The sequence below is a fragment of the Macrotis lagotis genome, chromosome 2 (assembly GCF_037893015.1).
Source record: "Macrotis lagotis isolate mMagLag1 chromosome 2, bilby.v1.9.chrom.fasta, whole genome shotgun sequence".
Classification (NCBI taxonomy): domain Eukaryota; kingdom Metazoa; phylum Chordata; class Mammalia; order Peramelemorphia; family Peramelidae; genus Macrotis; species Macrotis lagotis.
Genome location: NC_133659.1, coordinates 8,568,028 through 8,586,272, shown reverse-complemented (window position 1 = coordinate 8,586,272; position 18,245 = coordinate 8,568,028). Strand labels below are relative to the sequence as shown.

The following is an 18,245-nucleotide window of genomic DNA, read 5'->3' as shown; positions in this document are numbered from 1 at the left end:
TGTAGCTCCATGGCCCTGCTCTCGCCAGCAGCCCTCGGCTGGGTGGGAAGAAAACATCTCGCTGGAGGCTTCTTGGCTCCACTGTTGAGGGGATGGTGGGGCTCAGGTAGAGCAGGAAGCCATGCAGGTGAGCGCCAGAAGAACAGGCAACCTTGGGGAGCGGATCAAATCTTCACCAGGACCTGGGCCGTGGTCACTGATGAGGGTGGGGGAGTAGGATAAACCCGTGTGATGCAGGGACCAAGGCGGGTAGAGGGCCGGGTGACAGGAGGCTGCGGATTTAGAGGAGGAGAGGACCTCAGAGGGCATTGGGACCAAACCTCTTCCTTTCTTATAGACGAGGAAGAGACAGAGAAAGCTTCCAGAATTGCCGCTGGAGGGGCCTCATCAGTTCCTAAAGTAGGGTCCAGACCGAGGTCTCCCTGATTCAAGGGCAAGAGGGGGTGTTGACAGGACACATGGGGCAGGGCCAATGGACCCATGACAGCACGAGGGAGAAGGCATAGTGGGGTGCTGAGGGTCTGGAGGCTCTGAGGAAAGGCAGGCACTGAAATACTGGGATCCCCAAGGAGACTGAGCAACTCCTTGTGGTAAGGGCTTTCTTGAGAGGTAAAGGAAATACACTAGGTAAGAACAGGTACTTTAACTGATGCTATTAAATTAGCAATTTAATACTGCGCTTTAAATATAATTACAAGGACATGTTTTCATTTTCCTTTGAAATTAAAATTTGCATCTTAGTACCTCCAATTCTTTCCCTGTGGCTCAGTCTCAGAGCGTGGCACTTTGAGGCCTTCTTAGACTCCGTTTCCTCCAGTCTCGTATGATCTGAATGTGAACTTGTCAGGGGCGGTGTTGTGGCAGCTCTTGTTCAGGGGCAGGAAGACTAGGCGAGAAGCCCACGGAGTCCTCCCACCTCTGAGATACTGGGAAACCTCTATTTTCCAGTTCATATCATTGATAGCAAAACAAAGTGACTTCAAATCTCATGTAATTGCTAGGTATGAAATTATTTCTACTTTTTGTCCTTGGAGTTGGATTTTGTTCTTATGTGCTTTTCCTACCCCACTTCTGTCTCCTTATTTACATTTATATGTTTCCTTTTCTTTTCTCTTAACTTTGACTGCTAGCTTTTGACAGATTCAGATGAATGTGTGATATTACATTTTCTCTGGCATCTGGTGCTCTTAGTGGGGGAAGCCTTAAGCAATTAAATCACATATGTATATATATTTTTGTGTGTAGAATTATGTATCTGTATATACATTTATGTGTTTATATAGGTAAATTAATTATACATACATACACATATATATGCCTGCATATATGTATTATTTGTTTTATTTTATAAAAATATTACATATGTATATTATATAATTTCTGTTATTTGTTATATATTATATGTATTATTGATTTTATTTTTATATATTCACATATTGTATATATTTACACACACATACACACACACGACAACAATTTTCCACTATAGAAGAAAATAGCACCAGTGGTACAAACCAGCTCATCCTGAAGTCCCTGACAGCATAAGGAAGTGTAGATTGGCGCAAGGGAGGAGAAGCAGGGACAAGGGAGGCCATGAGTATCTTCAGCCATCTAAAAGGTTTTCATTTGAAGGTGAATTAAACCTAGTCTGCTGATCACTGAGGGCACAACTGGGACCACTGAATGGAAGTGAAAGTGGGGCAGATTGGAGCTCAATGTGCCCAAGTGCTCCCTTACAATTGTATCAGTCCAAAGAAATGAAGAATCAGCTGTGAAGCCGTTGTACACAGAAAGTCTTCAGGTAGAGGCAGGATGACTGGACCCTTGTCAGGTAGAACGTAGAGAGCTTTCATTCTCCAGGGAAGGGTTGGACTAAATTAGCTCTGTGTGGTTACTGAATTATATCACTTTATTTGACATCCATTAAAGATACACATACTTGCAGTTAAGAAAGATTATCACTCATAAACAATTTTTCTTATGTCAGTATAAAAATTAGTTTTCATCTCCTGGACAGCTAACAAATGTCAATAATATGGCATATGCCAGATGGCTTAAGGAAGTCCATTTATTTAAGACTTCAGCGGTAATCTATCCAAATAATCTGTTACAATTATTGTGATGAACTATAAACTCCGATGAGAAGAGATTTAGAACCTGTGTAGGTGGAAGTTTATCAACTCTGACAAAACCAAGGATCCTTGAAACATTAAAATAATGATATTAGGGCTATTAATAATAAGTCAGTGTATTGGGGATTTGTGATTTCACCTGACAAAGACCATATCATCTAACTTAGTAACCACTTGTACTTTCATCATTTTTACTGATTTCAGGAGGCTCAGAGAACCTTACTTATGAACATACAGCTTGAGAAGCATCAGATGTAGAAAGTGACCCACAATCAAAATGAGATGCTGTACCATGCTTCCCCTTGGCTTTAATAATAGTCCTTAGCTAATCAGCCAGCATGTATTAGCCACATAGCACAGGACTAGGCTCTGTGCCAAGCATCGGAGGGTCGGTGCTGTCAGTAGACCCCCTGATCTCTTGGAAGGTCTCTAATGGAGCTCTAGAGTTCTCTCAGTTTTGTCAGTGAGATACCCAAAAGCATAGGCAGAATACTTCTCAGAGATGCCAATGGTGTAAACTTGAACAAATAACCAACTTCATACCCTGGAAATTAGCCAGACTCCCTTGACCGACTAGAATATTGGGTCGAATCCAAGGGGATGACATTTAACAAAGGTAACGGTGAAATCTTGCACTTATGTCTAAAACTTCAAGCTCACAAGTAACGGATAAAAAAAGGAATGATCAGATAGAAATATATGTAAAAAAGTATCTGAAGTGTATAGAAAGCCTAATATGTGTATGACATGGCAGTCAGGAAGCCCACGCAATCTTGGATCTGAGAAAGAGCTTTTAGGTCAATGGAGGGAGTCATCTCACCGTACTCTGATCAGAGAACATCTGTTCCATTGTGTTCATTTCTAAACTCTATTCTTTTAGAGGAAAGACTCAAAGCTTTGGAATACTTCAAAGGCAAAGTAAACACTGTGAAACATAATACAGTGTGAAAAGGATGACAATTTGGAGTTAGTGGATCTGTGACATCTCAGGAGTCTTTTCATTTCTCTGGGTCTCAGTATTTGTTATCCAAAAAATAACCATTGTAAATCATCACAAAGTGATGGGGCTGTTCGCGGTAACCTCTGGGATCCTCTCCAGTTCCAAGTGTGGGTTCTTAGAATCCTTAGCCAGATCCCATGACATAAGTAGCATGTAAGGAAAATGATGGAGAGTTAGAGATAAAGGAGGGTAAGACGACCAAAAAATGGCAATATCATAGAGCTATCATCAAATATCTGAATGACTGCTTCTTGGAAGAGAAATTAGACTTGTTCTCTGACCTCTGAGGGCAGAAACAGGAATTATGGGTAAACGAGGTAAAAAAGCCAGTTTAGGCTTCCTAACAAATGGAGCTATTGGAGTTGTGTGCCGCCTCAAGAAGTAGTAGGTTCCCTCTCACTGAAAGTCTTTAAACAAAGATTGAATGACCAATTGGCAAGCATATTGTTTGGAGGAATCTTATTCATTTCTGGTTTAGACTAAATGGTTAGAAGTTTTTTCTTGGGGCAAGCTAGGTGGCACAGTGGATAGAGCACCGGCCTTGGAGTCAGGAGGACCCAGAGTTGAAATGTGATCTCAGATACTTAATAGTTACCTAGCTGTGTGGCCTTGGGCAAGCCACTTAACCCCATTGCCTTGCAAAAACAAAAGCAAATAAAAAGTCCTTTCTCTTTGAAATCCTGTTATTCTAAATCTGAATATTTTTATATGGCTAAAGTGGAAGAGAAATGCTAGGAACCACCATGTGAAAAATATTTCTAATTCACAGAGAGAAATGTAAATATGTAATATCTCATCCCCATTAAATTAACAAAGATGGTAAAAGACAGAATTCATGATGTTGGAGGAGTTGTGGACTCACACACTGTCAGGAGGCATTTAACCATTCTGGGACACAATTTGGAATGATGAGCCTAGAATTTCTCAACTCTTTCAAACTCTTTGACCTACATAAACAAGGCATATAAGGAAGTTCAGAACAAAAAGAAAGGTACAGGTGCACCAAAATATTTATAGCAACAATAAACAAAAGTAAAACAGAAAAAAGACAGAGTGTGCACTCAGTAGTTGGGAAGTAGCTAAAACAGTCTATGGAATATGGTTGAGATGGAATGCCATTGACGTAATGAGCATGAAAAATTCCATGTTAACATGGGAAGGCTTTTATGAAATACGATTTAGACTAAGCAAAGGGCAGAAATTAGAAGGGAAGTAAAAGCAATGATAATGATAATGTAAATGAAGACAACACCAGATTACAGAATTCAGATCCAATGCAATGATCCATGTTGATTCCAGACCTAACTCCTTTCTCCCATTAGAAAGGCCACAGAGGAGGACTTGCCTTCTGTCTGGTATACCACCTCATGGTTTGGTTTATCTTTTGTTTTTTGGTAGTAGAAAGTATTATGAAGAGAAGTTATTGAGAAGTGCTCATGAGCTAAACAAAATACATCAACAAGATTTAAATAAAAGAATAATATTAAGCTTTGGAAAGAAATACAATGTTTGTTCTTCTCTCACTAGGTTATTGTATTTATATATAAGATATATAAAACTTACTTTGTATTAAGTTCTATATTAAAAGAAACTATTGTTAGGAGCCTGAGCAGACATTCACTCCAGGTTTTGTTTCTTAAGTTTTCAGTTTGGGGTGGGGGAGTTTTGTTTTAGATATTTCAGTATGGTGGAAACTCAAAAGATCTGGGTTCAAATCCTGAGTCTGACACTCAGTTGTTCTATGATCACTGACACTTCAGGGTCCTCATGAAAAGCAAAGATGCCACAAGACTTGCACTACTGCCCCCCCGGGGTTTCTGGGAGAGAAACTCGTGGAAAAGACTTAGTTGCTACAAAAATCATAAATATCATGAATGTCACTAAGTTTCTCACATGACCTGTGTAGGGTGAATGAATGGAGGAAAGAATGGATAAGATTTCTAGGTTGACAATGAATCATCGCTATGACTTGTTTTTTGTTTTTCTGTTCTTTTCTTGGATATTTCCAGGGGAAAGGAAACTTTTGGAAAAGCTCCCAGTTGGCCATAAATATTAAGAGAATTTGGGGGGCTACTTCTAGCCTCTGAAATTCAAAGTTTACTGGAAAACTCAAGGGCATGGTCAAAAATAAACTACTGGTTTCCTTTAGATGTACTCAGATAATACTTTAATAAATATAATATAACATATAAATATAAAATATAATAAAAAAATAATAAACTGAACACAAATGCACCCAAGACCCAGTCTTGTTTCTTCTGGTGCCTGACATCCAGCCATTTGTTTCTTCAGTTAAATTCTATTGAATAGGGGGTAGCTAGGTGGCGTAGTGGATAAAGCACCAGCCTTGGAGTCAGGAGTACCTGGGTTCAAATCCAGTCTCACACACTTAATAATTACCTAGCTGTGTGGCCTTAGGCAAACCACTTAACCCTATTGCCTTGCAAAAACTAATAAAAAAAATTCTATTGAATGTTGTCATAATTGGGCATTCATTAGATTCTTTCTTTTTTCCTGCAGCCTGAGGTTCTGGAACAAATCCAAAACCTACGGGAATTATGGATGGACAATAATGCACTTCAAACACTTCCTGGGGTATGTAAGTTTATATTATGCAATGCTTTTTATATGTGATTTAAGAGAAATATGACTTAAATGATACATTATCAATTAACCATAATAGATTCTATTTGTATAAGAATTTTAAAGTCATTTTTGATAAAAAACATAATGATGTTTAACTGAAAAAAAAATTCCACTGATTTAGTTTTAGTTCTTTAGTTATTCTGTGCATGTGCTTAAAACTGTATGAATGATCCATGTCTTAATTCTCTTTGGAGTAGCTCATTTAACTGTGTTGATGTTACCCCTGTTTCCAAAAGTTGGAGAATGTATTGTTACCAAATGAAAAATAAATTGTCTATATACTCATGGATGAGCATGTGATCAATTGAGAAAATTTTATTTAATGATTAGGCCTTGGAAATGTCATCAAGTTTCCTCAATTCACAAGATGCCTTAAGGTCTAGAAAATGAACCATAATCCTTAAAGCTAATCAGAAATTCTTTACTATTTTTCTTTCCTGTCTCTAAAACAACATCACTCTTTGGGTTCCATCTACTTCCTTTAGACTCGATATTGAAATTCTGATTATGATCTGAGCCAAAATTTAATCAAGGTAGATGAAATATCAAAGAATTTGATTCTTCATTGACTTAAAGGGCAATGTTGTACTATCTCCTAAGTGAAGCTACAGCTGTTAATTTACCTTGTTGGTTCGTCCTGTGACCTGGGAGAGTTTCAGTCCACTGAGTGCACTATTATGATGGTCCTAAGTGCAGTTTCAGTATTTAAGCATGAAATATTTAAAATGGTCAATAGCTCCTCTATTGTAATAATTACCCATTCAGCATGTTCCAGAGATGAATTCCTTGTCCCATGTTATGGAATAATGTGAGCAAAAATTTTAGGAAATGTAGATAAAACCAGCATCAAATTTATTCTCCTTTTGTATAATTATAAGTGTAATTAAAAAGATGGCTCTTAGAATGACACAGAGTTTACTTCCCTAATCTGAAAATCTCTTTTCTACTAACCCTGCTAGTCATAATGGGAAAATAGGTCTATTTTTTATATATCTAGATTAAATTAGATGGCTGTATAAATGCAGATAGATAGATAGAGGGATAGATTCCAGCTTTAAATTCATAACCTTGAGTGTATATGATGCTTACTAGATTGTTCTGCCCATAGTAGGCACTTAATAAATGTCATCAAATAGGCTCTATATCTAATTCAAAGATACCGCCACCCTTAGTGTCCACTGGGATTGTCAGAATATGATTTGTGACTAGATTGCCACATATTTGGATAGGAATGTCTCTCAGCTCCCACTTAAGTACTCAATTTTTATGTAAAATTCTGCAGTTTTTGCTTTGCCCTGCAGGAAAAAAATCTATAAAAAAAAAAACCAAGTCAGAGCAGTTTATAAACAGTCAAGACAATTCTCCTGATGCTCCAGTAGTCCTGCTTCCCTTTGTATCGCCATCATGAAACTCAGACTGAAAGGGAAGCACATAAATGACCCTTCGTGTTCCTGGGAGCTCTCCCTTCCCAGAAGTACTGACCCAGTTCTCTGGACTTAGAGTAACTCCCTGGGATTGGGTCTCTCTTGAAATGAATGTCAGCATGCTTGCTATTGTCAGGCAGTCAACCCCTCCTTGCCAGCGGAACTAGATACCCCAAAGAACCAAGTAGAATGGAAGCCAAGATCCAGATTTCTCCAAATAGTCTCTTTCTCCTTTTTTTAACTTCTGAACCACATTGGTCTTTTTCTTGCAAGGTGACTTGGTTTCACACTACAGAGGAATTCTTACTCTTCAAAAGGTTTCAAGCAGACCCTTGAGGTAAACTTCTCTTGAGGAAACTGAGTCCAGGAACATAGGACATGTTCAGGAAACCCACCCCTTCTCTCCAGACATGACTTGAAAGTTCTCTACAAAGTACAGTTGCCATCTGCAGAAATAAGCATTTCCCCAAAGGGAGAACTATTTGGATAGGCAGGCTTCCTGGTCCCAAGGACCCACCTGTCTGTTAAATCTATCTATGCACAGTTCTTTTGGGTCTCTCATCTCCCTGCCACATCTCTTTGAACTCTTTCAGAGGTCTCTGTTCAGGGATATAACTCAGTTTTTAATAATCATAACCCAGTCAGTCATTCTCAATGATGTAAAAATGGTTCAAAGTATACCTGGGCCAAAGATACTTCTTCTCCCTCTCAAGGAGATCTTAGTACGATATCAGTAAGTGGATCCACTCTTTCCACAGGAAATATGTCTTCAAAGGCAGAAAAAAGTCCTGTCCTTTATTTTGTCCTGTTTATCATACCTTTGTTTACAATCAAAGAAATGTCAATATTTATTTCAGTAAGTCTAGGACTCTTTGGATCAGGAGATGCTTTTAAACCAAAACAAAAGCCTTATCCCTTAATCTCAATGAGTTGATGGAGTACTATATTCTTTAAAGATACAGATCAGGTTTTCTCCTCCCATCAGTCCTACACAAGGAGTCTACCAGAATGCTAAGGAAAGGCCCCCTTCTAACTCTTGGCCTCGCATGGATACAAGTGGATGGTCCCTCCCTCTTGCTAGATGACCAGGCTACCTTCTCTCTGACAATATCCTTGGCATCACGATTTCTGTTCAATTCTTAAGGATAATGCATTACAATCTATATGTGTTCATCATGTACCTCTCCATAAAGATGAATGACCAACTTTAATTCTTTGGAAACTGGTTCTCCATAAAAAATCACCAGCGAAATACTGATATTTAAAATATTAGCCTTTGATTCAAGGAGAAAGTTGGAGACATTAAAAGAATTTGGCAGTTTGTCAAAGAAATCAAGCTCATTACCCAATTGAAGTCTGGGCGCTGTTCATTGTCCATTTGTGATGACTATCCAATATAGAGATATTGATCATCAAGTTCTATAGGCTGACTGTAAATCCAGATGCATATATCATCAGTGGAACCATAGACATTCTCCATTACTAGGGCTTCCCTTGTGTAGATAAGCCAAACTTTTTTAGTGAATGTGAATCCCCTCTAGGAGGCTCTAAAATGTTCTGGAGCTTAGAGCAAGTAGAACAATGTCATCTGCCACCAGGAGCATTTGAAGAACTCACCATTTATAGAGAATTCCTCTTTCATTTGAATTCTGCACTGGGCCTGTTCTCTAACAGAGGCAAATAGTGAGGAGAAACATTATGTTTTGTGCCTCCCTCCATAGTAATCATAATGATCAGAGGGTCAGGAAATAGAGCAATTTCATTATTACATTTTTGAAGGAAGACTTGAATAATTTTAATATATTCAAAGGGGTCAGCTTATTGGAAGAGTCTTTAATGTGGCATTCTGTTCTAATAAGCATAGTGGTGTGTTATATGGTCTAAACTTTTTAGTCTACCTTGGAAATTATTTAACTCTAAATATATAATTCTGATATAAAGGATCATTTTCAAAAACTCACGTTTTCTCTTCTCAAGCTTTTGTTATCGAGGATGCTCTGGATAAGTGTGCAGATTATTTTCTTAGATTTTATAAAGGTGAAAAAGTAGGGATCAGTTTGGTAGTTATTGAACATTTTTAAATCATTCTTTGAGAGAGCTTCCTGATTATTTCTGAGCATTTATTTTGCATATCAGCTCCTCAAAACCAGAAAAATTGTATGACTTTCACAAGGATTGTCATCTCTGTTCAGTTGACCTAGAATAGCTGCAATTTTCACCTTTATTTTAGACCATTTCTACTTCCCCTGAGGGACAAGGAGTTTAAAGTCCAAATAGGATGACTCCATTCTTGATAGAAAAAAACATTTTGTTAATAAACTCTTGACAAGGCTCGTCCATTTTTCTTCTGTTTGTACCAAGCTGGAGCTTCCATGCTCTTGCGGCTGATCTGACTTCATTTAGGCCTTTGTCAGACTTCCTTTAAATTTTAAACTTGTCTTTAAACTTTCTTTAAACTTTAAACAAGAGCCCTCCACTGACCCTTGATATTTTCTGAGAGGATCATTGTTTTCATAGTCCAAAGTCTTCCTCTGTAATATTATAGAAGTGATTTTGTTTTAAATTAGTCTTGCATGTGACTGAAATATTTCTTTCCTTGGCAGGTAGATCAAGTCTTTGGACTTGAATAAGGCTTTTTCAGTCTTTTCCTTGTGACAGTGGATTTACACCAATAAAATTTCCTTGAGAATTAGCAATAATCTCAGTGGCTACTTCTCCTTTCCATGCACTTCCCATTTAGTTTTGCATCAACAAAATATTTAAATACATTTTATTTGGAGTTGCCAAAAATGACATATCAGTAGTTTGGTTTTCATTTCAACTTGATATTTGTGTGTTTCTTAAATCTAATGAATTACTCTTCTTAATATACAGAGAAAATTGATTCACAGATGATTCTCACCTCTGTATCCATTTGTTTTCTGTCAATAAATAATCAACTTCATTCTTAAAGTTATTTGATGTTGGTCACAGTGAGCACCTCACAGTCCTTTAGAATAATAATAAAGTATCCACTATATAAAGAAATAGATCTTCTCATGATTCATAAAACTTCCAGCTTTCTTGTTTCTTACTCTGGAATCAAGAGTTCCCAACATATTTTTTGAATTCCTCCTCCTCCTCCTTTCATCCTTTGCCTCCTAGTGACCAAAGATTAAATTATATGTTGATATAAATTGGAGATTTGTACTAAGTGCTTCATAAAATTTTTCAACCTTCTCAGGGCCGATCACAAATCTTGGCACACAAGCTGCAGTATATTTGTGATTTTTTTCCAATACTTATAATGAGCATCACAATATATGTCTGAATGTCCCATGAGCTGATCATCCTTGCTTCTTTTCTTGTATAACAAAAGGATCTTCTTTATCTACCTTTCCAAGGAGAACCTGTGATCCATCCTTCCATTTCTCATTGTCTTATAGCTTCATTTATAGAGAGACTTCAGCTCCTCTGTTTGTATGGCCATTCACGTTCATTCTATAAGGATTTAACATTTGAAGAACTTACAAATAAGAGGACTGAATCTGTGATTTTCATTGCCAAGGAACCTCCAGGAAGAGGACACTCCCTCTACCAAGGCTCCTTGAGTGCTTTGATGCACCTTACAGGTCTTACAGAATTGCTTCAAGCAGAGGGGTCAAGCCCAAGTTGAAACAGGCCACCAAAACAAACAGCAGGGTCCATACAGCAGCTATTAACTTAGAAATTCACTATTAACATGACCTATGAACCTTTAAATTTTTATTTCTCTTGTCAATTTTTCTCAAAATACATTTAGGTTTGTTTTTTTTTTTTTGAAAGGCAATGGGGTTAAGTGGCTTGCCCAAGGCCACACAGCTAGGTAATTATTAAGTGTCTAAGACCGAATTTGAACTCAGGTACTCCTGAGTCCAGGGCCAGTGCTCTATCCACTGCGCTACCTAGCTACCCCTCCAAATACATTTAAATCTAGTTTCATGACCAAGTGTTTGAAACCTCTGACCGAGAGCCCTGAAAAACAGTGACTTGCCCTGGATCCCTCTGCTCAGTATGTATCAAAGCAGGGCTCTGAGCATTTATAGAAAAATTTGAAATTGTTATGTGATTTTTAAATACCCTCTAAGAATCTCTATCCTCATTCCCACCACTCTGATACTCTCAATCACTGTGCAGAAGTGGAAGGCATGGAGATGGGGGAGTCTCTACAAAACTAAGGACCATTCATTCTGTAGTTTTGTTTGTTTTGTGGGATGCCATGGCTGAAGAATGCATTACTAAGTGACCAACCTCCTAATCATGATTTTCTCCCTACTTAACTACTTGGAAAGGACCACCATCACAGCATGTTAGATAGAATAGAACCTTCTAGAGGCATTGATGTTCATGAGTTGTCTTGAAGACACCTAGAGCACCTCTAGGCCACTATGATTTTGCAGACTAGGGCTTGGTGAAGGCAATTCACATCCACTCATTCATTTGGTTTGACATTCTGATATTTCACACATATATAGCCTGCTTCAAGATACCATAATTCTAGTCAACAGATGGAATCTAAACATGATGAACTGTGCCTTGAAGTAAGATTGTTTTCCACTGTCTAAGGAAGACTTTATTGGTGACTGTACATACAAAGAAGTAGATGGTGATCTGCTCTATTAAGTGATTAACCTTATTAATTGAGTGTTGTAGGTCACAGTAAAAAAATAAAAATAAAAATGCCGGCCGCTAGGTGGCGCAGTGGATAGAGCACTGTCCCTAGAGTCCGGAGTACCTGAGTTCAAATCTGACCTCACACACTTAATAATTACCTAGCTGTGTGGCCTTGGGCAAGCCACTTAACCCCATTGCCTTGCAAAAAAACCAAAAATAATAATAATAATAAAATAAAAAGAGCTAATTGTGCCCACACCTAAGCTCAAATTTATTTGCATATTTGGCATTTTATCTATGATTTCTAGTAATTGCTTTTTTCCTTGTTTGGTAAATTTTTAATAGATTAGATTCAGTTGTTTTGGTAACATTCCTAGAAACTTTAGCTCAAGTTATTTCATTTTTAAAAATCATAAACATATAGTTGAATAGGTAATGACCCATTTAAATAGCTTTCTGTCACATCTTACCTCATCTTGAGAGAGCATACATTATGCTGTGTTCTAAAGATTTATCAGCCAGGATGTGGTCAAAATATGTACATCCAATTTTTCATTCTCTTTTCATAAACCCCATTCCTTATAGTTGTTTGGTCTCTAAGTCAATAAAGTACCAAGAAAATGAGGATCTGCCATGACACAGGAGATTTTCTTGTCATAACCTCCCTGTTCTTATGAAAGCATCAATCTGGAACCCCACCAAAAATTGGGTTCAAAGGTCCCCCTTCCATTTTGGTGCTTCTTCTTTTAGTCTAAATACACACACATATATACACAAATATAAACATACATATGTGTGTGTGTGTCTGTGAATATATATTTTTTCTTCATTTCATTTTTTGCATTGCCCTTTTATTCCTTTTCCTTTTTCCAATTACATGCAAAGATCATTTTCCACATTCATCCTTTTAGAACCTTTTGAGTTCCACATTTTTCTACTACCCTCCTTTCCCTCCCCTCTCCCTATGGTAGTGAGCAATTTGATGGAGGTTGTAAGTGTACAGTTGAGTTTAACATATTTGCGCATTAACCATCTCATTGCCTTCCACCTTACAAGGTTTCCTGCTCTTGTCCCATATATCTAATCCAAAAGGTCTACCACCAATTCATCAAAAAGAATTTATTAAGTGTCTACTGTGGGTCAAATCATTGAAGTACAAAGCAAGTGTCCCCGACTTCAAGGTCACTCCTATAGCTCTACTATGGTCACTTTACCCATCTTTGAGAAGAGAATCTACACTTAGGCCAAAACTATTTTATCCTCGAGGCCTATTCCACTTGTACCTATAATACTTTTAGGAATTTTAAGGTAAGGAGTTGAGGAACCAAACCTAAGAATATGGAAATGCTTTGGCCAGGAGAAAAGAGACTGCTGACAAAATGTTTGTAAATGATAAAGATCAAAAGTAGTTTGTCCTAGGAATAGAAGGAATTGTAGCTTCAAAGCAGAAAAAAAATGGCTCCCCAGAACTTTGGACTAGAGGGCAAATTGTGTATTAACTGGACAGAATTTAAAATGCTAGGTAAAAGAACTCCATTGTCCGCACTCATACATGTTGTCTGCACAACAAAGAATATTGATAGGGACCTCACACCCTTTTTCTGGTCTGTGGCCAGTTAGCAGGCATCCTTGGGAATCTAAGAAAAGAGTTGGGTCAGTCAGTTGCCTGGCTCAGTGACTGGAAGTGAAAGTTAGGATGGTCATCAAGCCCCAAGTGGCCTACTGACCCTGGAATAAGAGAGCATTCATCTACTTTGAGGAAGGGCAAGAGGAAAAATGGAAGCAATAGTTCAAAGAAGTCATCTAGCCATCTAAAAAGAGAAATACAATTTCTGTCTGAGGGAATAACATGCATTTTTTAAAATGGTAATCTTCATTTTCCCCAAAAGAACCATTGGAGAATGTTTGATTTTTTCAATAAACCTATTTTAGCAGTATGTATTTATTTCTTGTAAATTTGGAAAAGCTTCTCAACTAACCCTGAGTTTATGCAATGTCATCAAGTCTATAGGGAAATTAAAGATGTTGGTGTACCTGGATATGTCAAAAAACAGAATAGAAACTGTTGACATGGAGATTTCTGGATGTGAAGCACTTGAAGACCTCTTATTGTCATCCAATATGTTGCAACAATTGCCTGACTCTATAGGTGAGGAAAGAGTATTTTATGGGGGGGAATTGGGGTTTTCAATTTACTGGTACCTTTTTATCATTCCTGGGAAAGTACGAACTGCGCCATTGGCAAAGAACGCCAAATTAATTTTGAATGAAGTAAAGACTATCAAATCAGAGAAGTGTTGGAGGGACAGAGGGGCATCATGGAGAGAACACCAGCCTGGGTGACCCTGGGCTTTAGGAGTCTGGGCCTGCAGCTGATGGACACTAGGTAGGTGACTTGGGAAGTTCCTCTGCCTCTTCAGAATTTGGTTTCCTCATCAGTGAAATGAAAGAAACTGATTAAAATTATGTCTGAGCTCTTTGAGATCCATATATTTTGATGCTAATATTTAATGTTTTTTCTTTTTAATAAGTTGTTCTTTGATTTCTAATTCTAGAAATTGGCCTATTAGGATGAACCTTTGAAACCTACATATTGAAAACACCCAAGTTATTTGATTATTTCTCATATATGGAATGATTTAATTAATATATATTGTTTTTCTTAGTACTGAACATATAGTAGGCATAGCTTTCAGAATTCTGATGTATTCAGAGATTCTTTTAATGTAACATTCACTAAAATGTGTATTTTGAATAATGATACTTTTTACCAAGCGGTAGTCCTATTCTACAAAACGAGTCCTGTCTTCAGTTGAACAATTACAATGAAAATGGAATATAATATGCCGTAATCACCGAGTCAGGCTGGAAACCCTTTTAGAATTATATTTTGATTATTACTTGTAATGCTAGGTAATCTAGTGGATAATCCCAAAGTCATTTATTCTTGGCTTTGAAACATAAATGCGTTTGATGTTGAAAATTGCACCTTAAGGAAAATAAACTGAGAGACATCATGGAGCTTTCCCCTTCCTCCCCTTGCTGTCCTTTCCTATTCTTTACTAGTAATCCTAAACTCTTTTGTCACACGCTATCGATCCTGGGAATGGCCAGCTCGGTGACATAGTGGATAGGGTACTAGAGGCAGGAGGATAGGAGTTCCACTCCAGCCTCAGACATTTGACACTTTAAAAAGTAACTGTGTGACCTTGCATAAGTCACTAACGCTGACTGCCTCACATTCAAGGCCATCTCCACTCATCCTGATTCATATCTGGTCCATTGTCCCAGATGGCTCTGGAGGAGAAAGTGAGCTGGTGACTTAGCACAGCAACCCCTCCCTCAAAACTGATTCATTTACTTGTCGTGGCCTCACCTCCCTGATGTCATGGTCTTCTTGGAGGACAAAGGATAAACATCATCATCATCTAACCTGGAATATTTCAGCTCCATTACCAGTCAGTCTAGGTTAGAGAAAAGAGCAGACCAAGACAGGACCTGAAGGTAGATTTTCCACAGCTCAGCTGAGGGCAGGCAACCCAAGTAGAAAAGAGTTCAGTCCAAGCAGGTCCTAGGGTGAGCCAGGTGACTGATAGGGCCAAAAGTACGAAATACAAAGCACAGAGCTCAGTCACAGAGAGAGTTTCAGCCAGAAGAAGTTGGATATCCAAAAGAGAACCTTGTTCTAATGGAATTTTTTGGTTCCAAAATTACTTCATTAAACCTCAACAAAAGAGGTTTGAGGTTAGGGTCAAGAGGGAATGAAAGAAGAGAGAGAATCATTGTTCTGGATGGATGGTATGGTGATAATAAACAAGGAAAATGTTCTTTAGACAGAAAAGCTATTGATACCTTCATTTATCTAAAACTTAAAAACCAAATCCTCATCCCTTTAATGCAGAATTAACCATCACAGATCCATGAAATCATCCCTATCACTCTAAAGGCTTTTGGCATTTCTGTTCAGGGGAAGGATCATTGTTTATTTGTTTTTTGAGGTTATACTTGGAGGTTGCCCTGAAGGATCTGGCTTTTCAAAAACCTACCTGGGCCCTCATCTTCCTAACATCAAAAAGACTATCCTGTAGAGACCTCTTCCTCCAGTGTTAGGAACAGTAATTGTCTCCTAAGTGAACCTTGAAATTTCCTTTTCTGTTCCTATTACAAAGACTGTGGAATATTAGGAAAATTAATAAGAAATAATGGGAAAAGGAAGTAAAATTCTTAAAGGGAAAAGATTCAAAACTTATAAAGAAAATTTGTGATAAAAACCTGTGATTTCATGGGTGCAGATCAACAGACATTTTAATTCTTGTGTTTTGTATAATCATAGCCAGTGGCCCAGAAGGGCCACTAAATTATTTGCCTAGGGTCACACAGCCAGTGTCTGTCAGTGGCAGTCTTTCTGACACTATCAGTTTCATCACCAAAGATACCCAGATCATTTTCAGAAAATTCTTTGTTTAGCCAATACTTCATCCTATAATTTTGAAGTTGATTTTTTACCAAATGTTCAACTTTTTACTTATCTCTCTAATATTTCATTATTCTAGCTTATTAAGTATTTGTCCAATATTAATAACTTTTTGGTTATTCATGCAATGCTAATTATTGCTAACTAGTTTTAGTAAGCTTTTAACAAGGCAGTTTTACATCTTCTACAAATGTGACTACCACACCTTCTATGACTTCATTCATATTACTGAAAAGTGTTTTTTAGCATATCGGTCATACAGAGCCTATCTACATTTCACTAAAGACCTCTCGTGCTCACGTGGCCCCAGGAATAACCTTTTTTTTGGTCATTCATATCCCTAGAGCTATACTACCATCTAGACCATGTAGCAAGATGGCCTGAGAGATCTTTTCAAATATTGTTTTTTTCCTGAAATCTAAATATGCCCTAAATATAGAATTTCCTTAATCTAACATTACATAAGCTCATTTGGCACAAACTATTCATGATAAATCCATGCCAATTTTTAGGCATCACTGTTTCCCTTTCTAAATGGTCACAAATGAATATGTGAATAAGGATGTTCTAGAATTCTGTCAGAAAACAAAAGCCAACTCATTGGCCTATGCTTTTTATAGACTTTATCCTCTTCAATTAAAAAAAATCAGGATATTTGTGCTTTTCCAGTTCCATAGACTTTCCGAGATCATTAACCATTAATAAACAATCACATCTGGCTGTTCTTTCAGTATCCGAGGATATCATTTGAACAGGGCTGAGGATTTAAATCTAGCCAGGGAAGTGAGATAATTTTGCAATCACTCAAATATTTTCTTGTCAGTGCAATGATTAAAAAAAAGCAAAGCCAACTTTTTCCTCCATTTATCATCATCTTTTCTCTTCTTTTACTCACTGATGATTTCAACTTAATTTAAAAATCCCTTTTGTGACTGGATTTGGGGTTTTTTTTGCTTTTTTTATCATTGATATTTAGATTCAATCCATCAATCAATGTCCATTGAGCACCTAGGATACAAAGATGGAAAAATAAATAGCTTCTTCTCATTTACAAAAGACTGGGGGAAGATCATACCAAAAGGAAGCTTAAAGTAGAAGTGGGGGCAGGGTGATGAGAGGGGATGGAGTTCAAGCTGTGGGGAAATAAAAATGATTATCTGGGAGGCTTTGGGAGTCCTTGCTCTATCCATCAGGTCTCTAGCCAGGAGCAGAGGGGACAGATGAGGGAGTAGGACACAAACTGATGTAGCCTTGAGCCATGATGGAGTCCAGACCAAGGAGTCAAGCAGGTGAGCCATGGACTGACATGTAGTGTTGGGTCCATAATGCAGATTCTTGAAGACCCTAAATCTAAATGGTTGAAATGCAAATGGCAAGATTGATTTCTGAGCAGAAATTCAAGGCCACCAGCTCAGAACTAGGCCATACTGCTGTATGGCCCAGTGGAAGCAGTTCTGGCCTTGTAGTCCAGAGACCTGTATGCTCATTTGACTTTCGACCCCTTCCAGTTGTATCACTGCGAGAAGAAACGTGATTCCCTGTGTCCACATTTCCTCATTTGTAATATGAGGATTCTGGCATTATAGCAAAATTAAATTTTTCTAACTACATTAAATACAGTATCTCTTGTAACATTCTTAGAATTCCTGGGTGCTGCATACTAGTACTGTTCTAATTTTTCAGATAAAGAAACTCAGTCTCAGAAAAGTTAAGTAGCCTCTCCAGGGTGCTAGGGTTAGTATGCAAAGTATTTGAGTTCATCTCCCTGACTCCAAAGCTAGGGCTTTTATCACTCCCTCCTTGAGTGGTTGGGAAGGCCTGCAAGTAGTCTTCTATGTGAGTTTGAGCTGTTCTCCAGGTCTAGCAGAGAACTGACCATCTTATTAACTCATTACCACTAAAATCCAATCCTTTGTGGTATTAGCATGAACATTTTC

General features: G+C 37.8%; 1 protein-coding gene across 5 annotated transcripts in view; it reads left to right on the top strand.

The window, feature by feature from the left end:
• The window catches only part of LRRC7 (leucine rich repeat containing 7), a 594,014-nt gene that overhangs the window by 420,435 nt on the left and 155,334 nt on the right, over window positions 1-18,245 (top strand). For 3 of the 5 annotated variants that reach the window (XM_074221205.1, XM_074221202.1, XM_074221203.1), the window contains exons 9-10: window positions 5,653-5,727; window positions 13,839-13,983. In XM_074221205.1, the coding sequence (XP_074077306.1) occupies window positions 5,653-5,727; window positions 13,839-13,983 (220 nt within the window). Of the gene's footprint in view, window positions 1-5,652; window positions 5,728-13,838; window positions 13,984-18,245 lie in introns of those variants that run through there. The other 2 variants (XM_074221204.1, XR_012475461.1) reach the window with 2 other exon arrangements.